The sequence below is a fragment of the Myotis daubentonii genome, chromosome 16, assembly GCF_963259705.1.
Source record: "Myotis daubentonii chromosome 16, mMyoDau2.1, whole genome shotgun sequence".
In the NCBI taxonomy this organism is placed as follows: domain Eukaryota; kingdom Metazoa; phylum Chordata; class Mammalia; order Chiroptera; family Vespertilionidae; genus Myotis; species Myotis daubentonii.
Genome location: NC_081855.1, coordinates 43,714,895 through 43,738,647, shown reverse-complemented (window position 1 = coordinate 43,738,647; position 23,753 = coordinate 43,714,895). Strand labels below are relative to the sequence as shown.

At 58.5% G+C, this 23,753-nt stretch overlaps 1 protein-coding gene across 5 annotated transcripts; it reads left to right on the top strand.

Annotated features, from left to right (window-relative positions):
• Positions 1-1,234: 1,234 nt before the first annotated feature.
• Positions 1,235-19,943, top strand: PLCD3 (phospholipase C delta 3). 5 transcript variants are annotated; one of them, XM_059670453.1, is made up of 15 exons: positions 1,235-1,507; positions 10,477-10,638; positions 10,735-10,963; positions 11,285-11,414; positions 12,523-12,751; positions 13,073-13,274; positions 13,427-13,571; positions 14,234-14,386; positions 15,742-15,885; positions 16,368-16,518; positions 17,322-17,438; positions 18,466-18,632; positions 18,780-18,915; positions 19,019-19,168; positions 19,337-19,943. In XM_059670453.1, exons 1-15 carry the CDS (start codon positions 1,363-1,365, stop codon positions 19,435-19,437), a joined length of 2,361 nt encoding a protein of 786 aa, XP_059526436.1. In that variant the 5' UTR covers positions 1,235-1,362; the 3' UTR covers positions 19,438-19,943. The 5 variants fall into 5 exon arrangements, 4 of the variants coding, with proteins under 4 accessions (XP_059526436.1, XP_059526437.1, XP_059526438.1 ...); XM_059670454.1 differs by lacking the exon at positions 1,235-1,507 and adding an exon at positions 5,150-5,713; XM_059670452.1 differs by lacking the exon at positions 1,235-1,507 and adding an exon at positions 9,163-9,378.
• The last annotated feature ends 3,810 nt before the right edge of the window (positions 19,944-23,753 follow it).

The window sequence follows — 23,753 nt, the reverse complement described above, 5'->3', positions numbered from 1 at the left end:
AAAGTCAATGGAAAAAATATCCTCCGGTGAGGATTAAAAAGAAATCAACCAATGATTGTATAAATAAGTGGAACAACAATTTCTCTCTCTCCCTCAAATCAAATTTTAAAAAGGGTGGTAAGCCAGGAAAAGAATGAGGAAGGTCATTTTGGAGGAAGAAATTGCAGGATCAAAAGTGCAGAAGTGGGGGGGGGGGGAAGTGCGGAAGTGAAGACGTGACATTCAGAAAGAATATCCAGAAAGGGGTGAGGACCCAACCCAGAAGGGGGAACCTCCGAGTCGAGGAAACTGAGAATGGGGGAGAGCCTGGGGCAAGGAGCTGGCCAATCGAGGTCCTGATGGCGCGCATCGGCCGCGCGGCGGCGTGCGACCTGCTCCTCGCCACACCTGGGCACCGGGAGCAGACAGCGTGCCCTCGTGCAGTCACGGTCCCTCCCACTCGTAGGAGCAAACACGCAGGTGGGTGTCTGTATAGTAAGTGTCACGCAGGACACCGGAACCGCACTCCACGCTCACTCGCGGGCTGGGGTCAGGAGTGACATCGACGCAGCGTGCAGGGGCCGTTCCGGGGCGATCAAGCAGGTGCTGGGCCAGCCCGGCCAAGCCTCGAACCCCAGAACCTCGTCTTGCCGGCAGCCGCAGTCTAGGAGGCACCCCCTCCTCTCCAGACCATCAGCTTCGAGCTTCTACAACTGAGGGGTCTGCCCGGGCCGGTGCGGGAGGGGTAACCCTGTGAGCCACCCCCCTTCCCGCTCCCCCACTCCTCGGGTTCGGCTGCCCTGCCACCAGCTCAGCGCCCGGGCCCCCTCGGCTTTAAGGGGCCCCGTACCCCCGGCCCGGGAGGAGCCGCCCTGAAGCCCCGCCTCCCCCCACCCCCACCCCCCTGGCTCTCATCCGAGCCCTCCCGCGGGGTTGGAGAGGGAGCGGGAGGAGGGGCCCGGGGTCCGCGCTGAGCTCGGGGTCCGCGCTGAGCTCGGGGTCCGGGGAAGGTGCTGGCGCTGGAGCGCAACCCTCGCCCCTCCGGTGCCCTCCGGTGGCTCAGGCTACTGACGGGGCGGGGATCCGGGGATCGCTGGGCGAATAGGGACCCACGAACGGGGGGGCCCCCTCCCCTTACCTCGGGGCGGGCCCCACTCCCGCCGGCCCCGCCCCCTCCGCGCCCCTCCTTCCCCGAGTCCCTCCTTCCCGAGCCTCGTCCCTTCCTCCCTCCTCCGACACTTACTCCTCCCGACTCGCTCCCGGCGCCGCTAAGTTCTCCGCTGGGACCGCGCAGAGCCGGGGCCGGGCCAGAGCGGCGCCCCCCGGCCCTGTCCCCGCGCGCAGACCGGGCCCGGCCCCGGCCCCCCCAAGACCCCCCCCGACATGCTGTGTGGCCGCTGGGGGAGCCGCCGGCGCCGGGAGCCCCCGGTGCCGGCCCAGGTCGCGGCGTCGGTCGCGCTCCCGCCCCCGCCCGCTCTCCAGGACGGCGGCGCCCGGAGGCCTGGGCTGCGGGCGCTGAAGAAGATGGGTCAGTGACCGGCGGGGCGCGCGGGGGGCACGGCGGGGGGCGTGCGGGGGGCACGGGCCGTCCCCGCGGCGCACCCGGGAGGCCGGGTGTTCCGGGAGCCGGTAGTGGGCTCCCCGGCTGCGGGGGAGCTTGGCGACGCGTGGGACCAGCCCGGTTCCGGCGGGGGTCGCACCTGCGGCACCGAGGTCCCCGGCCGGAGCGTGGCGCCCAGGACGCCTTTGTTTCCCACCAGGAGGCGCCCGCGGGGCGTGCTGGAGGGGAGTCTGGGCGAGGGGTGTGGATGGGGGGGTCACCTAAGAGTCCGGGGAGTGGAGTGGGAGACAGACTTGGGGCGTCCTTCACCCGGCTTGCCAGCACCCCGTGCCTTTCAGGGCAGCCCTTAGCAGGGCCTGAGGGTGTGGGAGACACCCGGCTCAGGCCAGCCCCCAGCCTAGAGCCCCCGGGGTTGCAGCAGCAGTAGGACTCTGGAGGGCTGTCTCACTGGGAGAACTGTCTTCAGTATCAGAAAGCCAGACCCCCGCCCAGATGTGGGGATTCCCTGGGCGAAGGGCCTGTAACGGTGACCCCTTAAGCATCTCGGAGACCCGCAGCCCCGGGTAGCTACAGGCCCGGTGTCACTCGGCCCTCCCCTTCCTGACAGGCAGGTGGGACCGTCCCCATTCCACAGGCTGGAAAGTGGAGGAATGTGTCGGTGACCACACCGGTGGTAAAGGCACAGGCTGGCCCGCAGGCTGTGCATCACCACATCCCGCCCGCACCTCAAAGTCCGGCAAAGCAGGACTGCCTGAACCAGGGGTCCTCAAACTTTTTAAACAGGGGGCCAGTTCACTGTCCCTCAGACCGCTGCAGGGCCGGACTATAGTTTAAAAAAAAACTATAAACAAATTCCTGTGCACACTGCACATATCTTATTTTGAAGTAAAAAAACAAAACGGGAACAAATACAATATTTGTATTTGCATGTGGCCCGAGGGCCGTAGTTTGAGGACCCCTGGCCTAAACGGTCGAACGACCCTTTCACCCTGTATTTAAAGGGCCAGAAGGTTGAGAACCACTGGCTAGGTGGTTGAGTGGCTTGAAAAACAGGGCTGTTTGTGTGGGAGAATTTTGTAAAGTGTCAAGTGCTGCGAAGCTGGTGTATGGTGGGAACTGCTGTTGGCAGAACAGTTCACGATGGAGAGATCGGGTGCGGGGCTGAGGGGACGGACGGGCAGGGCTGCCCAGGAGACCTGTGTGAATCTCGGAGCAGAATTCCGGGTCCCAGTTGCCAGTCTTGCTTCCTCTTTGCCACTGTTCTCTACCCCCCACCCCCCCCACCCCCCCGCCTTGTTCTTACCTCTACCTCCTCTCACTCATTTGACCTGAATTTATTGAGCACTATGTTCTGAGCAACTTGCCTGGCAGCCTCCTTATGCGGACATAAAACATGATCTCTGCCCTCCCTCCATCAATCATGCATGCATTCACCTAACACTCATCGAGTGCCTGTAGTATGCTGTGTCCTGGGAATTCAGCAACGAATAGGACAGGCACCGTCCTGGCCCTTGGAGAGCTGAGCATCAGGAAGGAGGTCAGACAGTGAAGCAAAGAAGCAAGACTAGGAAGGGAGGGGACAGAGGAGATGCTGGGCAGCCAGCGAGGGCCAGAGGCCAGCGAGGCAAAGGGGAGAGGCAGGTAGGGCCAGATCTTCAAGGCCCCTCCTCACAAATTAGGGACTTTCTCTGGAGCGCAGGAGTTGTGCCGAGTAGGGTTGGGTTGGATGAAGGGAGACTCATAGGAGAGAGGCTGAGGGGTCAGTTGGGCAGACAGACTTGGGCTGGGGTAGTAGAGAGGGATTCCGGAACTGCCTAGGGCAGCGGTTCTCAACCTGTGGGTCGCGACCCCTTTGGGGGTCGAACGACCCTTTCACAGGGGTCACCTAAGACCATCGGAAAACACATATATAATTACATATTGTTTTTGTGATTAATCACTATGCTTTCATTATGTTCAATTTGTAACAATGAAATTGGGGGTCACCACAACATGAGGAACTGTATTAAAGGGTCACGGCATGAGGAAGGTTGAGAACCACTGGCCTAAGACCATCGGAAAACACATACATAATTACATATTGTTTTTGTGATGAATCACTATGCTTTAATTATGTTCAATTTGTAACAATGAAAATACATCCTGCACATCAGATATTTACATGACGATTCATCACAGTAGCAAAATTATAGTTATGAAGTAGCAATGAAAATAATTTTATGGTTGGAGGTCACCACAACATGAGGAACTGCATTAAAAGGGTCGCGGTGGCCGAAACCGGTTTGGCTCAGTGGATAGAGCGTCGGCTTGCGGACTGAAAGGTCCCAGGTTCGATTCCGGTCAAGGGCATGTACCTGGGTTGCGGGCACATCCTCAGTGCAGGAGGCAGCTGATCGATGTTTCTCTCTCATCGATGTTTCTAACTCTCTATCTCTCTCCCTTCCTCTCTGTAAAAAATCAATAAAATATATTTAAAAATAAATAAATAAAAGGTCGCGGTGTTAGGAAGGTTGAGAACCACTGTCCTAGGGTGTGGACGGGGCTGGACTCTGCAGTCGGTGTCCCTGGTGGGCGACAGTGTTATGCATTCTCTGGGCTAAGGAGCAGGGGTGGTTTGGGGAGAGGGGGAGCGCTGTGGGAGTTGAGGTGCCACTGAGACAGCCAAAGGAGTCTGCCACTCACAGGGGTTCTGGATGCGGTGGGGAGCAGAGGTGATGCCCTGCACACCTGTCCGCCTCTTCACGCCACACACCGGGCTGTGCCGGGCTGGGGCTACGGAGATGAATAACACGGTGCCTGACCCTCAGGGGGCGCACAGGTTGGTGGCAGACACTTGTGGACACGTAATTACAGCTGAGCCCAGGCTGAGCAAGGCTGCATGGGCACTCGTCACGGTGACACTCAGGAACCATGTGGGTGTCAGAATGTCATCTGGCTGCCCTTCCTTCTCCCCACTGCCTTGTCCTGCTGAGCCACTGCGGAGAGGAATGCCCGCCCGTGTGAGGGGAATGCCCACAGGGTGGAGAAGAAACCCAGGTGTCCCGGGTCCAGCCCCTCAGGCTGTCCACACCCTCAGGGTCGCCCTGAGACGGCCATCTAGGCCATGGCCACACCCCTTATGTTCACAGAGAACAGATTTTATTTTAGATCAGGTCAAGAGAGAGATCAGAGCAGGGAGTGGCTCAGAAGTCAAAGGCTCAGAGGGGCCCAAGGAAAAGAAAGGGCCTTTCGGACCAAGGTGGGGGAGGGGGGCCAGGACGAGGGAGAGGAGAGAGGAGCACCACCCACTGTCCCTGCCCCGGGATGGCTGCTGGCTTGGCCTGCCTCCAGGAAGCCGGGGAATAGTTGAAGAGTGAGAAGAGGAGCCCAGTGAGCACCTGATGGGCCAGTCACAGGGCTGAGCCTGCATGAGCCCAGATCCTATTTAATCCCGGAGCTGCGGAGGGGAAGGTGCTGCTGTCCTCTATTACAGATGAGAAACGCCAGGGGACGGGGGTGAGGTCACCGGCCGGAGTCCACACAGCCTCTGCCCGCCTGCTGCCGAAGGCTGGTTTTTAGTGATGGATCTTTCTTGCCAGAATGAATGGATGCTAGCGAACACCTTTCTAACACTGTGCCCAGGCATTTCACATGGCTCACTGAATGCTCACAGTCATATGAGGTGGACGGTACTGAGCCTCATCTTGCAAATGAAGAAGCTGAGGTTCAGGAGGTTCAAAGCTAGGAAGTAGCTGAGAGAGGATGTGAACACAGGCAGCCTGGCTGAGAGTCCGAACTCAGAGCACAACGAATGAGTGATTTTCCCTCTCGGGCCCTGGCAATTTCCAGGGGCGCCCTCACAGGCTTGCCACATAAAATGCAGGATGCCCGGTTAAATGGGAATTTCATAGAAACAACAAGTGATATTTTAGTATAAGTTGGCCCGAATTAATTGTTGTTTGTTTGAATTTCAAATTTTACTGGGCACCCTGAATTTTATCTGACAACCCCGTCTCCCCAGAGCCCCTGTCTGACTCTGTGCCTTTAATGCTCCACCCTGTCCCTAATCCGCCCAGTGAGCAGAGCACTGAGTGGGCAGAATCCGGCTCCCTGCCCTCCTCAGCCTGCACACACCACCAGGTGCCACGGGGCAAGACGCTCTGCCGATGGCCTGCCAAAGATGTCCCCTGCGGGGTGAGTGGGGCTCCCTGGGTGGGGGTCTTCAGAGCGGCACCCAGTGCTGGCAGGTGCCTGGCCTGGTGGTGGGGAGGGGAGGGCAGCCCTCCTGGCTAAGCAGGAGCATGCCAGGCAGGATGGGGGGAGGGGGGTGTCTGGCTGCTGTGCCTTGTGCCCCCCTCTCCTTCTTCAGCTCTGGGGAGTGACCTCCCACAACCTCTGCCCTTGCACAGGCTTCATGGCTGTTCTGCCAGGAAGGGTGCTGCCACCTTCACCTCACTGGGTCCCGCCCAGGGGCAGGGGAAGCACTCCTGCCTTTCCTGACTTTGTTGATTCTCCAAGGAATGTTATGGACTCTGGCTCGGAGCTCTGCTGGGCTCCAGCCCTGGGTGTGGCAGCCAGTGGGGACCAGGGGGAACATGTTTGGTCTTTGGTGTGCTGGGGGGCTGCCTGCTGGCTGGAGGATTCAGGTGGAAGGTGTTTGGGAACCCTTGCCAGTTGTGTGTCCCCTCCCAGAGCCTCATGACCCCAGCCACCAGGGAAAGCAGCCCTCTGCCCCCTCCCCCATTGGCATGGAGCTGTCGGCTGTCACTGTTCCCTGCATGTCTCACATTCCTCTGGAGCCCATGTGCCCTCCTGAGTGTGCACTGACGCGCACGCACACACACACACACACACGCGTGCGCACACACACACGTTGCCTATTTTCCTCCCCAAGCTGATCCACCTTCCTCCTTCCCACCAACCCCATACACCACCCCCTACACACACACACACACACACACACACACACACACACACACCAGTGCACACACCCTGTATGTACACATCACTTACACACACCCTCACTGGAGACCTAGCACTCCTGTCACACACACCCCGTTCTCTGCGTCTTACCCTTCTGTCTACATGCCCATGACCACACAGCTTATCTATGAATCTGCCAGTGGCCACCTGGGTCCTTCCCACCTTTTGGCTATTTATTGTTTGTCCTTGTTTTTACTGCTGTTATTTCATGATTATTCCCCTGCCTGCTCAGTGGAGGTAGCCAAGGTGCTGCCCAGCTCAGCTTGAAGGCAGAGTGGATAGATAGAGAACCACCCAAAACGCAGAAGGCAGGCAGCTTGTGCGCCTGCTCCGAGCAGGTAGGAATGTGGTGGGTGAAACACCTGTAGGTTTGGGCTTGGCTGGACCTATAAATGTTACTGCTCCTCCCAGCATCTCTGCCCAGGGCCTGGGGACTCCTCCTGACCTCAGCCCTTTACTTCTGTTGGCCCTGCTCCTCCTGTCTGACACCCCAGACCCCTCACTACCTCAGGGTTCAGCAATGGGGAGACAGAGGCACCCACCCAAGAACTCAGCCCTGGCCCAGCCTGGCCCTGCTCCCTCATTCTTTTTGGCTTTTCCACTGGGTGTGTGGTTGGGGGATAGTGTGACCCAGGGGCCAGTACCAGTTGGGTGGACAGACTGGAATGTCACCCCTTCCCACCACAGGTTCATGGGGCGCTGAGGATGAGGGCCAGGAGCAGGGGCCCCCTCAGCATGGGAACCTGTCCCAGTGGGAGGCTGGTCAAGAGTCCAGGCTGCCTGTCGCCCCGTCCTGTTTGCAGAAGACTGGACAAAGCAGGCCCTGCATGACTCACCTCCATTTCCGGCCTTAGTCATTCACTACCCCCTCCTCTCCACCCCACCCCACCCACCCCCCAACCATGGACTTGGCATCGGAGGGCTGGCCAGATCAGGGGAGGTGGCCGCATCTGCAGAGTCTGGCAGTCGTGGGACTGCAGGGCCTTTTCCCCACAGCGGAGCAGGTGGAGGAGGGGTGGCCTTAGTTGGGGTGTCCCTGCCGGTTTCCCTGACTGTCCTGTACCTACCCCGTTGTTTCTCAGGATGAGAGAATTCATAGGTTGCCCAGATGTGGGAATAGGGGTCTGAGGGTCTGGTGAGTCTCTTGGCCTGGCCCATGCTACCTTCCACCTCTCCTTCCAGCCTAGGGGGCACCGAGTGGGCACTGCCCCTTCCAGAGGGCCACAGTCTAAACCCTGAGAAACACCGTGGAGCCATTCGGGCCACAGGGCTGGCCTCCAGGGGGACCTTCGCCTCCTAAGGATGGCAGGCTTCTCCTCCTGCCTCTGATGCCCTGATTCTCAATCACGGTTGCCCTCAGAGTCACAGGGTAGGTTGTTAAACACACAGATGCCTCGGCTCCAGCCTACACCTGCTTGATGAGAGTCGCTGGGCCACGGGTTTTGCAACCTCCCGCAGGTGGTACTGGTGCACAGCCAGGATTGAGAAACCCAGACCCACAGGCCTCTGCTCTGAACTCGGGGTGGAAGAGGCCAGGCTGGAGGTAGCGCTGTCTGTCCATCCGCCTCCCCTTTCAGAAAACTGCCTGCTAATCTGGCTCTAGGACAAGCACTGGGGTTAGGAGACTGGTCTCATCCCTGCCCTTGGGTTCACGGAAGTCCACGGAGATTGCCATTTAGGTGGACGTCTGTTTGTTTTAATTAAAGTAAAACGTTGGTGGTCAGGGAGGGAGAACTCCCATCTGAGGACAAAGTCTGGAAGACGTTCCAGAGGAGGTCATGTCTGAGCTGGACCTTGAAGGATTCTGGAATGAGGAAGAGGAAGGAAAAGGACAGTACAAAGGCTCCAGGAGAGAGTGAGAGAGGAAGCCCAGAGATTTCGACTTGATTCCTTAGGTCAGAGTTTGCAGGTGGGCAGGCAGGGGCCTGGGCCCACAAAGCCCAAAGCCAAACCCGGCTTTGGGGGCTTGTTAAGTGAAATAGAGGGAGGAAGAGACGCCCACGGTCCTGTTTCCTTTGGCCCACGTGGTAGTGTTTTGGGGTTTTGTTTGTTTGCTTCAATTTGATTTAATTGCCAACATTGGAAAATCTGGAGGATTCACATACAAATCCAGATTCCGGTTCTCTGGAAACTGGGCCCTCGTCCACCTCTGGCTGGCCCCCTGCTTCCCAGAGGGCGTGGCCCTACTGTTTGTCCAGCTCCCACCCCTTCCATTGTCCCCAGGCTCTTCAGTCTCTGGTTTTGACCCCTGCTGAGGGGATCCAAGCAGGCAGGGTGTGGCACCGCCAGGATGGGCAGCATCTTGGCTGGATTTTGGGTTGTTAGCAGGTACTACTGCCATTTCCATTTTATGCACGGAGAACATGCTGCTGAGAGCAGGGGTAGGAGAAATGGGCGAACTTTTCTTTAGTTAAAATAAATTGAATATAAAATAAACAACTAATTAAATTCTGCTCTCTCCTACCTCCCGTGCCCAGGTATTGGTGGGGCCGGGGGAAGAAGGAGGAGGATAGGAGCCGAAAAGTTCACTTCATAGCCAAGGGCACATATTTCCACCACTTCCTTAGAATTCCGGCCAGTGGCGGGGGGGGGGGGGGGGGGGGGGGGGGCGGGGAGGATTCTGGCCAGTGACTGAAGCTTGTTTCCTTGTGTGTTAGGACATGAGCAGGGTCGGGAGTGTGTGCAGTAGGTGCTTTGTACGCATTTTATTTTAATGAAACCAGACAACCAAGGTGTCCAGGCTGCCTGTCACTACTTGAGCCAGTTCAGCAGAGACAGGGTTGAATCACATATGAACGTTTATTCCAATAACGCCAACAACATGGGAGAGCAGCAGGCCGTCCACAAACATCTGCTCTGCAACCCACCCCCCTCCAGTAAGCCAGCTGTTTATATTGGGTAGGAAGACAGAGATTACATAGGGAAGTAGGGATTACAGGCCCGGGGAAGTCGCCTATGCAGTCTGGGGTGGGACTCCATTGTTTGTTTGGGCAACAAGGTTGTTAATCTTGGCACGATAACAGGCAGTTCTTGAATGAGAATGGACCCCATTCCAAGGTTGACTCCCAGGTCCAAGGTCGACTCCCAGGTTCCCGGGGTGTGTGTGTGTGTGTGTGTGTGTGTGTGTGTGTACAGCTCCCAGCCAGGTTAGAATGTCCTTTAACCAGAACAAGGCAGTCACGGTTAACAGGGCGTGATTACTATTTCCCACAACCATAGCTAGTCCCCAATATTCTATTTTTGCCCCTAACACAGGGAAGGTGGAGACTAACGGGAGAGGACCTGTGGGCCGGGGGGTGACATGGGGTTGTCATAGAGGCTGGGCAAATGCCAGACATCACAGGAGACCATGCCTTCAGCGGGGCCCCACCAGGGCACACAGATGCCAGGAGATCAGCCTCCTCTTAGCCAGGCAGGCCCTGGAAGCCTTGGTCTGTGACCCCAGAGCCAGAGTGGCCTCTGCGTCCTCCCTGGCCGGGAAAGCAGAGTGAGGAGCTTGGGTTGCAGCAAGAGGAGATTTAGGTTAGATAGTGAGGTGGCTTTCTCGATGGTCAGGGTTTCCAATAAGTGAAAAGGCTGCGGGTGACAGGTTCTGACTTGCAGGCTGGAGGGCTTGATGGAGGAGAGTGGCGGAGGGGTGACAGGGAGGCCTGAGTCCCTTATCCTGCGGGGGGGGGGGGGGCGGGGGGGGACGGGGGACGGGGCGGGGCGGGCTGTTCTGCTCCAGGGCCTCCAGAGACTACTGCCTGGCGGGGAGGAAGGGCCTGTTACTGGCACCCCTCCCAGGGGGACCTGGGCCAGGCACTCCAAGCCTCAAGTCAAACCCAGTATCGGGCATGTTCCGCTCCGCAGGGAGAGGCCTGTGTGGGTTCGGAGAGGCTCAGAGAGGGAGGCCACAGCTCTCGCGGGGAGCAGGGAGGAAGGAGGTCCGGGTGGGGCGAGGCGCTAGTGCACCCCGGCCTCCCGCCCCGCAGGCCTGACGGAGGATGAGGACGTGCGCGCCATGCTTCGAGGCTCCCGCCTCTGCAAGATCCGCTCGCGGACGTGGCAGAAGGAGCGGCTGTACCGGCTGCAGGAGGACGGCCTGACCGTGTGGTTCCAGCGGCGCATCCCGCACGCTCCATCGCAGCACATCTGTGAGTCGGGGCGGGCGGGCCGGGTGGGCCAGGGCCGGGCGAGGCCGGGCAGTTCCCCGCCGCTGACCGGGCCGCGCTGGGCATCCCCCCGCGCAGTCTTCGTGCAGCACATCGAGGCCGTCCGCGAGGGCCATCAGTCCGAGGGCCTGCGGCGCTTCGGGGGAGCCTTCGCCCCGGCGCGCTGCCTCACCATCGCCTTCAAGGGCCGCAGAAAGAACCTGGACCTGGCGGCACCCACCGCCGAGGAGGCGCAGCGCTGGGTGCGCGGCTTGGCCAAACTGCGCGCGCGCCTGGAGGCCATGAGCCAGCGTGAGCGCCTGGATCAATATCCTGCCCCAGGGGCTGATGCGGGGGTGGGGTGGGGGTGAAGGGAGGCGCTGGGGGCAGGTGGCCCTGTCCTTCGGGGTCCCCAGTCTGAACCTGAGCCCCAAACCCCTTGTCTTAAAAACTGAGAGTGGGGACATGGCCTCCTGGCTCTGGGGAGCCCAGTCCCATGGAGGACAGCCCGCTGCTGTGCTCAGGGAGCCCACAGGCCACTGGGGACACTGGGGAGCCCCCAAGCCAGGCGATGGTGACAAACCTGTCAGTCACCTGCCAGTGGGGGATGGTGCCCAGCCTGTTGCTGGTATTTCCTGAGCACCCACACCTGGATCCACTCCTATCTGCACCGGGCAGACTCCAACCAGGACAGTAAGATGAGCTTCAAGGAGATCAAGAGCCTGCTCAGAATGGTCAACGTGGACATGAATGACATGTACGCCTACCGCCTCTTCAAGGTGGGCCCCTGCCACCTCTCTGGCCTCTGCTCTCTGTCCTCCCCTGACCATTAGAGTCGGCTGTTTTCCATTCCATCCAGCTTTGGTGGCGACAGGGGCCTCTGGCAGCAGAAAGGCCACACCTGGGTCTACTTCCCTTCATACCCCCCCCCCCCCAGGCTATGGGCCCAGAGCTTCTCCTCCCCCTCAGGCAGACCCCAGGGGTAGGGAGGACCTTGGGCTGCCCACCACTCCCAAGTGAGCGTGGAAGCTGTCGTTTTCGTTTCTTTAAAACCCTTTGCCCAGGTGACCTGTGTGGTTTGCAATCAGGAGCAAAGGGAGGAGCCGGCTCACGGGCCCACGTGCACACCCTCCTCCACTGTGGCGTGTGTGGCGCCTCCACACCTGTGGGAGCACAGTCGGGGGCACACGGGGTTGGGCTCTGCATCCAGGGCCCAGTCAGAGCGCATGGCAGACCCCTGTGTGGATGCTGCTGAGTGTCCAGCCTGTGACACTGAGCGACAGGACCACGGCAGCTGTGCCCCTCCCGACAGCTCCGTGTGGACCCTCAGTTCTGTGCTGCTCACCGACCCTGGGTGTGAGCGTGGGAATCTGAGGATGGTCATGACTAGGAGGGGAGTGTAGCACAGCAGCCCAGTCCTGCCCCAGGGACACTGGTTTTCCTCCCACATCTTTTATTTTATCTCTTTTAATATATATTTTTATTGATTTCAAAGAGGAAGGGAGAGGGAGAGAAATAAACATCAATGATGAGATTCATTGATCGCCCACCTCCTGCACGCCCCCTAGTGGGGATTGAGTCCGAAACCGGGGCATGTGCCCTGAACTTAGACCTTCTGGTTCATAGGTCGGACCTCCACCTCTGAGCCACACCAACAGGCTCCTCCCACATCTTGATTCCTAGGGCAGGTCATCCAGAGTGACAGGCCCGGCACCCGAGAGATCTTCCCGGCCATCTCAGCGCTGCAGGTCACCAGCTGTGCCCTTGAGCGAGGCTGGACCTCACCAGCTGTTTCTCTCCCTGTGAATGGGAGATGGTAGATGCTGGGTCAGTGCGGTCAGCTTCCCCAGGCGTCCCCTCTCCTGAGTCGCTCCCTCTGCTTTCTAGGAGTGTGACCACTCCGACAACGAGCGGCTGGAGGGGACTGAGATTGAGGAGTTTCTGCGGCGACTGCTGAAGCGCCCGGAGCTGGAGGAGATCTTCCATCGGTACTCGGGCGAGGACCGCGTGCTGAGCGCCCCTGAGCTGCTGGAGTTCCTGGAGGACCAGGGCGAGGACGGCGCCACGCTGGCCCACGCCCAGCAGCTCATCCAGACCTATGAGCTCAATGAGACAGGTGGGGGTCTGACCGAGGGGCTGGGGCCGACACAGCCCAGGTCGTGGTGTCGGATAGACCTGGGTTCCCAGATAAGGGGGCTCTGCTGTTCCTGGCTGTGGTGCCATCCTGACTAGGTGATCTCGCCAATTCCGCACTCAGCTGCCACATCTGTAACGTGACAGAGTAACGTACCTTCCTCGTAGGGTTTGGCGTAACGTTGTCAAGTCCAGTCGGTAGACAGGTGCTCATCAGTACTAAGTGGAGTGAGCTTTGGAGCATTTGGGGCTGGACAGGGGGTCCCCTGTGTGTCCTGATGCTGTCTTCTGCCCCTCCCTGCAGCCAAGCAGCACGAGCTGATGACACTGGATGGCTTCATGATGTACCTGTTGTCACCAGAGGGGGACGCCCTGAACCCCGCCCACACGTGCATGTTCCAGGACATGGACCAGCCCCTCGCCCACTACTTTATCTCCTCCTCCCACAATACCTACCTGACCGACTCCCAGATTGGGGGGCTCAGCAGCACTGAGGCCTACGTGAGGTACCCGTGGAGGGAGGGTGGCAGTGAACCCTTCTGGAAGCCCCGTTTGGTGGGGAAGTGGGGCTCAGCTCCCACTGTGGGCTTCCTGGGGCCCACCTGTCTGTTTCGCTGATCTGTGCCACCCACATGACACCGTGCCTGTCTGTCCACAGAGCCTTCGCCCAGGGATGCCGCTGTGTGGAGCTGGACTGCTGGGAGGGCCCGGGAGGGGAGCCCGTCATCTACCATGGCCACACGCTCACCTCCAAGATCCTTTTCCGAGATGTGGTCCAGGCCGTGCGTGACCACGCCTTCACGGTGAGCCCAGCCCTCCTCAGTCCTCCCGAAAGACACCCCTGCCCAGATGCGGCTGGGACAGCGGCCAGTGGGGTAGAATAAAGCTGAGTGAGGGGCTTCCTTCTCCCACCCTCACACTTAGTAAATGTATTAAAATCTCAGAATTTCCAGGAGGGAAGGGAAGGACATTTTAATAATTGTTGCCAAAGAGTAAGCCATAAAGAGAAGCTAAAAAGAGAGAGAGAGAGAGAGAGAGAAGCTTAGCATACTATGGTGTCTACATAAAACTGCAATTTCAGCCAAGCTACACAAATCTTACCACCAACAAATGACGAAGGGGGAGGGGGAGTTTGCATACTAATGACATGGTCAATGTCATTAACATATAAAGAGCATTTATAAAAGAAAACCATTCCTGCAGCTGCCCTCAGCCTCCCCGACAGTCCACCCCTTCCCAAGGCCCCATATCTGACCTCTGTCCCTCCGTGTACAGGCTGGCCCCACCCAGGTGTGTCCCACATCCCCCTGACTCCGTCTCCTCCCTCCCCGCTGTGGGTTCTCCAAAGCCCTGCTTTGGCCTGCCTGCCCTGAAGGAGCTGGGGCTGCATGTAGTGGGGGTTCTGGTTGGGATGGGAGGAGGAAAGAAGGGGTGAGTGACTGCGCTGTTGCCTCTTCCCCTACAGCTGTCCCCATACCCTGTCATCCTCTCCCTGGAGAACCACTGTGGGTTGGAGCAGCAGGCTGTCATGGCCTGCCACCTCCGCACCATCCTGGGGGACATGCTGGTGACACAGGCACTGGACTCCCAGAACCCCGAAGAGCTACCATCCCCAGAGGTGATGCCCCAGAGCCTCAGCGTAGGTGGGGAAGGGCCTGTCTGGGCTCCAGCATCCACCCCTGCTCATGCCACTTCCCTGTTCAGGACCCCTCACCGCTCTCTGCCTTAACCTTCCCCTGCTCCTGCCTTCGTCTGACATCTGCCACGCAGTGGTCTGGTCAGTCTCCTGCTGTCCATCTTTGACCAGCGGTTCTCAACCTGTGGGTCGCGACCCCTTTGGCGGTCGAATGACCCTTTCACAGGGGTCGCCTAAGACCATCCTGCATATCAGATATTTACATGACGATTCATAACAGCAGCAACATTACAGTTATGAAGTAGCAACGAAAATAATGTTATGGTTGGGTCACAACATGAGGAACTGTATTTAAAGGGCCAGAAGGTTGAGAACCACTGGACTAGACCCACCCACCGTCTCTCCTGGCATTTAGCCTTCCATGACCTGGCCCTGACCTCCCTGCTCTGCCTCACGGCCCACAGAATCCCTGCGAGCTCAGCCAGTCCCACCTCGAAGGTCTTGGTTGATATCGTCTCCACCTGGGGTTCCCTTCCCAGCCACCTGGCTTGCCCAGCGCCACCTGCTTATAATTCTGGTGCAGCCTAAACTGCCTCTTCCTGTGGCCTTAGAAACTCCCCCAGATTCTGGCCAGAGGTGGTCCTGCCTCCTTTCATTCCAAACCTCAGAGCATTTTATCTGCCCCCCTCAGGATATGCACTCTTTTCTGGCTCCTTGAGAAAACTCTCCTCCTACTCCCTATCCCAAATATGCAAAAAATGTTGACTCACCCTGGTGTGTGTGTAATTTGATCTTTTATTAGCATGAAAATAACATACATACGGTAAACAAAAACTGAACTGTACACCAGTGTATACAATTGAAAATGGTTTTTTTTTCCCACTTGGGCTCACCCTGTCCTATTTCACACAAAGTAACCATCTTCAGCAATTTCTTGTGTGCCCTTCCAGAATTTCCCCATGCATATATACCCCTCCCCATGGCTCTCTTCTCTTTCAAATGTTACACCACAAGGGTCATTGATTCCGTGTTCTACACTACTTCTGTCAGGTGAGATCTTTGTTGGAGAGCGGCTTCTCCTTCCATCCCGAGCTGCCTCCATCATTTTCACGGCTGCTGTGTAGGATTCTGATGTTTGGAGGGACCTCATTAGCTAATCCCCTGTTGATGACCTCTTGGGGTGTTTCCTCTTTGTTTGTTTTTCTGTTAGAAACCACTCATCTTTGTGTGTCTGTTCCTGCTCCTCACCCCCGCCAGCCTCTCACACGGTGGTTGAATGACTGACCAACCGGCTGACATGGGTGAGAGGGCTAACCCTTCCATATTGGTCTCTACAGCGGCTGAAGGGCCGGGTCCTGGTGAAGGGCAAGAAGCTGCCAGCTGCTCGGAACGAGGATGGTCGCATCTTGTCGGACCGGGAGGAGGAGGAGGAAGAGGAGGAGGAAGAAGAGAGGGTGGAGGCCGCAGAGCAGAAGCGGCAGGTGAGTGGGGTGGGCTGGGCAGGTGGTGAAGGGGGGGAAGGGGAGGAGCTGGGGGCTGGAGCTAGAGGAACCTCTGAGGCTCATCTCCTAGGCCCGTGGTCGGCAAACCGCGGCTCGAGAGCCACGTGCGGCTCTTTGGCCCCTTGAGTGTGTCTCTTCCACAAAATACCACGTGTGGGCGCACGTACAGTGCGATGGAAACTTCGTGGCCCGTGCGCAGAAGTCGGTTTTCAGAAAGGAGATAGACAAAACAAGTATACAAGACGAGTGTGGATAGGAGAGTTGGAAGGGGTCGACCTCAGCGAACGTGCCTCAATCAGATTGAGGACGTTTTTAGCAAAGGCCAGCTTAGGAGTACCCTAATTAATAACAATGTACCTACCTATATAGCTTAAGAAATGTGGCTCTCAAAAGAAATTTTGATCGTTGTACTGTTGCTATTTGGCTCTGTTGACTAATGAGTTTGCCGACCACTGTCCTAGGCCAAGCAGATCTCCCCGGAACTGTCGGCCCTGGCCGTGTACTGCTGTGCCACGCGCCTTCGGACCCTGCGCCCTGCCCCCTGCCCACCCCAGCCCTACCAGGTCAGCTCCCTCAGCGAGCGCAAGGCCAAGAAGCTCATTCGGGAGGCAGGTAGGAGCCAGGATAGCTGGCGTCTGGGGGCAGGCGGCCAGTGGGGGCCTGTAGGATCCTGGGGGAGCATCCTGAAGTTGGTCTGGAAAGGAGATTGAGAGGCTTTGGGGGGCGGTAAAGAGGTCAGGAAGACCCCAGAGAGGGGCTCAGAGAATGAGCGCCCAGTACCAGGCCCGGCATGCAGGGAGAGGGCCCAGGGAAGGGGGCGCACAGCCTAGTGATGGGCCAGACGGAGCTGGGTAACTGTGATGCAGGGTGATCAGCTGGGCCAGGACAGGGAGGGGCTGGAGGAGCCCAGCACAAGGCGGTGAGATCAGGGCAAGAATGCTGAGCAGGTGAGGCCTGAGAAGACACCTGATGGATGGGTGAGGAGGAAGCCGCCAGGCCACGAGGGGGAAGGGGTGTCCCGACAGGAGGAGCAGGTTGCACCAAGGCCTGGAGGAATGACACACAGGAAGGGTTCCAGGAAGCCAGTGTGGCTGGAGGGTGTGTGGGACGAGGGATGACACACAGGATGTCAGCCTGGGGCCAGGTGTTCCAGGTGCTGAGTCAGGAATGTGGGGATTTGGGGCTGGGATGCAGAGAGGGCTGTGGGAGCGGTCCCTGCCCCTCCCTGGACTTCAGCAACCTCCTCATGAGGTTCCCACACCCACTGTGTCAGAGAAGAGGAGCTGGGGCAGGGGAAGGGGGAATGGGAATTCAGCCTCTGTTCCCAGCCTGTCCCTGGAGTTGGGGTTACAGCCCCTGACACCAGGTGAGGGTACCCCAGGAGCTTGTCACAATACCCCCGAACTCCCCACCAGGGAACAGCTTTGTCAGGCACAATACCCGGCAACTGACCCGTGTCTACCCATCGGGGCTTCGGATGAACTCGGCCAACTACAGCCCCCAGGAGATGTGGAACTCAGGCTGTCAGCTGGGTGAGTGGCTGCAGAGCTGGGAGGGGCCGGGTGCTTTGTGGGGTGGCCTCTGGGGCGTCATAGCAGGACCAGCAGTGATGGGGCCACACAGGTTACCAGGTGGAAAACAGTGTTTTGTTGATAATAACATTTATTAAAAACTTGTGAGCAGGGTATGTGAGGAAACACAAATCAGGCTTGTTCTTTTGTGTTTTTTTTTAAATGTATTTCTATTGATTTCAGAGAGAAAGGAAGAGGGAGAGAGATAGAAACATCAATGATAAGAGAGAATCATTGATCAGCTGCTTCCTGCACACCCCACACTGGGGATAGAGCCAGCAACCCAGGCATGTGCCCTGACTAGGAATCAAACTCTGACCTCTTGGCTCCTGGGTCAACACTCAACCGCTGAGCTACACTGGCCGGGCTCATTTGTTCCTGACAATGTGAAAGTCTCACATTTTTTATGAAGGTAGAAGTTAGAAATCTCCACCCCCAGGCGCCCCTTGACACATACATGCACACATACCCCTGGGAATCCCATGCTGAGCCCAAGGGAGGGGAGTGTGGTCCCCGAGGGGGTAGGTGTAGAAACCTCAGGCCTCAGCTCTGGCCCAGGCCTGGCCGGAGGGGCTCAGTGGTTGAGTGTCGACCTGTGAACCAGGAGGCCACTCACGGTTTGATTCCTGGTCAGGGCACATGCCGGGTTTCGGGCTCGAGCCCCAGTGTGGGGTGTGCAGGAGGCAGCCGATCAATTATTCTCTCTCATCATTGATGTTTCTCTTACCCTCTCCATTCCTCTCTGTAATCAATAAAAAAGGAAAAAGATACGAGGTGACAATAGAGTCTAGATCGCCTGGCTGCCACGACACACCCACTCCCTCCCCACCACCTCATGGTGGGTACCAGCAGCACTGCCCCGATCTGGGCCTTTTGGAGGAGCTGGTTCTGCACCTATAGGGTTGTGTCGGGGAGAGGGCAGTGAGGCCCCTGAAACAGCGTGAGGAGAGGGCCTCCAAGAGCCCTCCTGACCCCGCTGTGTCCACAGTGGCCCTGAACTTCCAGACGCCAGGCTATGAGATGGACCTCAATGCGGGGCGCTTCCTCGTCAACGGGCAGTGCGGCTACATCCTGAAACCTGCCTGCCTGCGGCAGCCTGACACAAACTTTGACCCCGAGAGCCCTGGACCCCCCAGAACTACTCTCACCATCCAGGTTAGCAGCCTGGGCCAGGCCCTACCCTGGGCTCAGAGCCGGCCAGTCCGAGGGCACCAGCCCGAAGTGGAGGAAGATGGCGGAGGCCTGGGGACTGCGTGGTGGGCAGGGCGGGCAGGGCCAGGCTGAAGCTCTTCACCCCCGCAGGTGCTGACTGCACAGCAGCTGCCCAAGTTGAATGCCGAGAAGCCGAGCTCCATTGTGGACCCCCTGGTGCGTGTTGAGATCTACGGGGTGCCCATGGACTGTGCTCGCAAGGAGACCAACTACGTGCTTAACAATGGTGGGTGGGCCTGCTGGTGGAGGTGGGTGGGCAGACAGCAGAGTGCAGGGAGGGAGGGGCAGAGGCCAGCTGGCTCCGACCACCATGCCTGTTTGTGCCCTAGGCTTCAACCCCCACTGGGGGCAGACCCTGCAGTTCCAGCTGCGGGCTCCAGAGCTGGTGCTGGTCCGGTTTGTGGTAGAAGATTATGACACCACGTCCCCCAATGACTTTGTGGGCCAGTTTACACTGCCTCTCAACAGCCTGAAGCAAGGTAGGTGGGGACGGGAAGGGAGAGGTCCGGCCCCCAGACACCGCTCGCCTGCGCTGTGACTTTGTGAGCGCCTTTCCTGAGTGAGGCCCAAGCGTGGCCCAGCCCCAGGGAGGGGACGTGGGCGGGGTGATGGGCAGCAAATCCGATGCCTGGCCGCCCTCCCCACAGGGTACCGCCACATCCACCTGCTTTCCAAGGACGGGGCCTCACTGTCGCCAGCCACGATCTTCGTCCATATCCGAGTCCAGCACTCCCGAGGGCCCGACTGACCCCTGCGGACACAGCTGCATGCGGCGGTGAGGCCTCCTCTGGAGTGGAGGGCAGCGGTGTACCCGGCCGGCCTGGTGCTGGGCTGCCTCAGTGCCTCCGAAAGAACAGGGGGGTTATCTCTTCCCTGCACCTGAATGGCCGAGGACTCAAGGAGCCGGACCACCTTTCATTGTGATTTATGAAGAGCCAGACCTGCTACTGCCAGGAGACCTGGGGAGCAGGACATACGAACCCTCAGCCCCTCTGCCCCTGAAAGGAGTCCAGCCACGGCCTCACCCCACCCAGGTATTGGCCACCCCCTAAGACTCCCTCCTCAGGTTTTCCTGGGCTCTTCTCTCCGGCTTTTGAACCTGAGCTCCCTTCCCTTGTTAAAGCAAGAAGGGAAAGCTGAGGTTGGGAGCCCTGGGGACCGAGAAGTAGGTTTTTAGATCGTTACATAGAAGAGCCCTGAGAGGGCAGCAGAACAAGACTGTTTTAAAAAATAAATCAGCAAGCTTCCTTTATCACCGCCACGGCAAGCACATGAGGCCGCAGGGCCCTGAGGAGGATGGGGCAGAGTCCCTTGGGCCTCTTGCCAGCAGGGCTTGGCTCTGTCTGACTGCCAGGGGGTGCTGCAGGAGGACTGTGAGGACAATCCCACGCTGCCCCACCAGCCCTCCGAGGGGCCTGGTGGGTGGGCAGATAGCAGACTGCAGGGAGGGGCCCCAGACAGACCCCCCCACTTTCCAGGCCCAGCGGGGTTCAAGGCCTCTATCTACTCAGTAGACAAATCCCAGACTTGGGGCTCACCTTCCACCAGCCAACCAGACTTTGAGATGAAGGCTGGAGGCAGTGGCTGCTCCGGGCTACTCTAGCGATGCTGGGAGAGAGTGAGAGTCCAAAGCAAACCTGTCAGAAAGGTGGCCTTCGAGGGTTAGATGTGGACTCAGGCATCAGCACTAGAACTGAGCAAGGGCAGAGCAGCTCATGTCCTCAGGCAGCTCAGGGTCCAGGTTCCCTGGAAAGGGCCAAGGCACCAGCCATGGGGGCCAGAAAGGAGCAGGGGCCGGGGAGCGGCCACGGGAAGAGAACAGGGATGGAAGGCCCCGCAGAAGCCGGCTCAGCAGGTGGGCAGTGGGGCCTGGTGACCTGCAGTGATAAAAGCACCTCGGTGGCTCAGCAGACCCCTGAACCAGAAGGGAAGATGTGGCATCGGCCGAGTCAGAGGAGCCGCTGCTGACCCGGACCGAAGGGGCCCACCTGCTCCCAGCTGTGGGTGCCCGGCACTGGCTCCTCGGCCAAGGTGCCCGGCACTGGCTGGCACGGGGCCCAGCCGCTCCTCTTACAGAGTGAAGCGGGGTCAGTACTGGCTCCTCGCTGGCGCCTGAGAGGACTGGGGAAAGGAGCCAAGTTGGCCCTGAAAGGGGGCAGCCTTGCCCTGAGTCTTCAACCGTTGCCCAGTGCTGTGATCACGACAGCCTTTCCCGCGGGGCACTGCCGCTCAGGGGCAGAGGGCACCCTAGCCAAGCCGGGGCTGCCATCGGCTCCACCGCTACTTGCTGTCCACAGCAAAACCAGGAGGACGGAAGGTTTTATTCAGCTGCTTCCTTTATTAGAAGCCAGTGAGATGTATCAAGCGGACGATGCATTTGGTATTTCTCCCCCGCCCTGGGAACGGGGCCTCTCCCCCAGCCCAGAGAAAAGCCAAGACGCAGCACCTGCAGTCAGCCAATACTTTTATTCAATTGAATGAAACCGTCCCACAGAGCCTCCCCAGGGACTGTGTTTGCAGGCCTGCTTTCACTTTGCAGGGCAAAACTGAAGCCTTGGGCCGCCGCTGACTGGGGCAGGCTGGCACTGACCAGATACAAACCCGCCCCCTCCCCTGGCCTGACCGCCCTTCACCCTCTCCTAGACTGCAGCTCCCTGAAGCTCTCCAGGCCTTTGGGACACCCCTTGGGTTGGTGAAATGCTGGTCATCTTGGAGCAAAGAATTAAAGACAACTGGGACACCCACCCTCGGGCTTCAGAGAGCCAGCAAGTAGGGGGGCTGGCAGTTAGAAGGGAGGTGCAGAAAAGGCCCGACACTTTCCATAAACCGAGGTGCTGAAGTGGCTCGGTGTGGGCCGGCCTTCAAACCAGACACTGGCGTCTTCGCATGCAGGCATGTGGGGGTAACAAGCCCGTACAGACCTCAATCCAGAACCGAGGCTTCTTTTTCTATCCAGCTCTCCCCCTACACAGACAGGGAGGCCACAGGGATTTGCCAGGGAGTCAGGGATCAAATGCAGAGTCGATCCAAAGGCAGGAGATAAACATACAGAAACACGAGTGTCCAAAAGCCCAGTGTCAGCAAGGAGTAGAGGTGGCAGAGTACGAGGGCCATGCCCGGAGGCTCTCCAACAGCAGCTGCCGAGGCAGGTCCCAGGTCCTTCCCTTGTTTGGTTCTATCCAGCCATGGCTCCACCATCCTGCAAAGCTCCTGGTGAGGAGGCCTTGAATCCCACAGTGGTTCTCTCTGGCCTGAAGTCCTGGAAGGGGTGGAGTGAAGAACCCAGGGACCGTTTGGACAAAAGGGAGCCAGCAGCCACTGAGCCTCCTCCCGAAGCCCTGCTGGCGGTGCTGAGGGCGGGCAGGGTCCCCGCCGGGAACGACGAGTCCAAGGAGGGCCGCGTGGTTTTGGAGGGAGACACGGGCCTTTCCAGATCTGTTTCTTCCAGAGCAGCCACAGGCCTCACAGTTTCCCTTCCATGACCTGGGTCAACCCAGGCAAACTCCAGGGGCTGTTGTGCACCCCACATTCCAGAGGCTGTCAGGCTGGGACTTGGCCCAGAGAGGGAGCGTCTCCAAGTTTCAGGCCTGCCCAGGTAAGAAAGAGTGGGCCCTGTGTTCTTTGATATCCTTAGGAGCCTGCACTGGGCGAGCTGCTCTGGGGCTCAGGGCCTTGTGCCTGATGTCTCAGAAGCTGTAAGGCAAGCTTCCACCTCTCTGACCCCTTGTCTGTGGAATGCAGGGAACACCTTCCTAAGAACAGCAGCTTCTTTGGTCTGGGTATCTTGGAGTCAAGGAGTCAAAGGTCAGCCATGGTCCCTGGCGCCTGCAGGTTGCGGAGCAGGGACAACAGGAGAAGGGAGGCCCCTAGAGGCCTGATGCAAACCCAATCCAGTCTACCAAGAGCAGGCAACATTCCAGCAGGTGGCACAGCCCCGATCCCAAGCACACGATTTCTTTCAGCTTCCGGGACAGCGGAATGAACCTCTGGCCAACCTCACCCAAACCACAGCCTCCAACAGCTCTGCTAGCCTGCAGGGCATGGCTGCAGCTGGTAAGACCAGACTGAGTCTGGTCTCCTGGCTAAGACTTCCTTCCCCCTACAAGTAGCTGAGAGGTGAAAGCAGCCAGGAAGCCGTCACACCACGTTATCCACCCACTTCCTTTCTCCTAGAGCAAAAGTCACATACAAACCTGGATGTGGGTTGCTGACAATTCCAGCCAAATCCTCCCTAAGCCAGTTGGCTGAGCACACGTGAGGAACAGGAATGCCTACACAGCCAGCCACGTGACCGGAGGTCCCACTACTGTGGGGAAACGGGCAGCATCATAACCATCACCACCACCACCACAAAAATCCACCGAATATCATCAGTGAAAACCACACGCAGACAATGGCAACATGAAATCATGTCTGTTCAGTTCAGATTGGCGTCTAACCACCGCTCCTTGGCATTCCTCGCAGGCTGTCTTGGAAAGGAGCACAAGAGATGGCCAATGGGTTGGAAGGCACAGGCCAGGGGCCTGGGAACCCACACCATCCTTGCCCAGCCACCCTGGGGGCGTGAGGGTGCTGGCTCTTTGCTCTAAGATGAGCTAACCAGGCCTTGCACTGACATGGTCTCCACAAAGTCCCAAATGCTACAAGGAGGTCAAAGGTCCCCTTCAAACTGCCAGTCACCCCTGGAAATGGAAAAACAATCTCATAGGGGACTCACGCCTATAAGATTGGCAACAGCTGGCTAAAGAGTTGACAGGATGACTTCCAACAGGGAGCAGGCCAAGCGGATGGGAGAAGGGACTCATTTAATGAAATCTGCTTCCACAGATCGTCACCGCCCCGTTTCTGAATGCAGAAAAGGCCCGGCCGGCGGGAAAGCCTCTGAGTAGGACTGGCTCCACCTAGGACTCCACCTGCAGTCTGTGAGATCAAGCCCTCCCCACAGCTTGGCACAGTCCCTCCACCTTCCTCTGCCTTCTCAAAGCCAATCATTCCAGCCAATTCAGAAGGGGAACTGGACAGAATTGCCCACATCCTCTTCCTCCTGCTCCCCCAAGAAAAGCC

Coding starts and splice junctions, on each gene's coding strand:
- PLCD3 (XM_059670452.1), top strand. CDS start 9,216: ATGAAACCAGACAACCAAGGTGTCCAGGCTGCCTGTCACTACTTGAGC. Junction 9,379..10,476: donor CTGCAACCCACCCCCCTCCA/GTAAGCCAGCTG, acceptor CCCGCCCCGCAG/GCCTGACGGAGGATGAGGAC. Junction 18,916..19,018: donor CAACTACGTGCTTAACAATG/GTGGGTGGGCCT, acceptor TTTGTGCCCTAG/GCTTCAACCCCCACTGGGGG.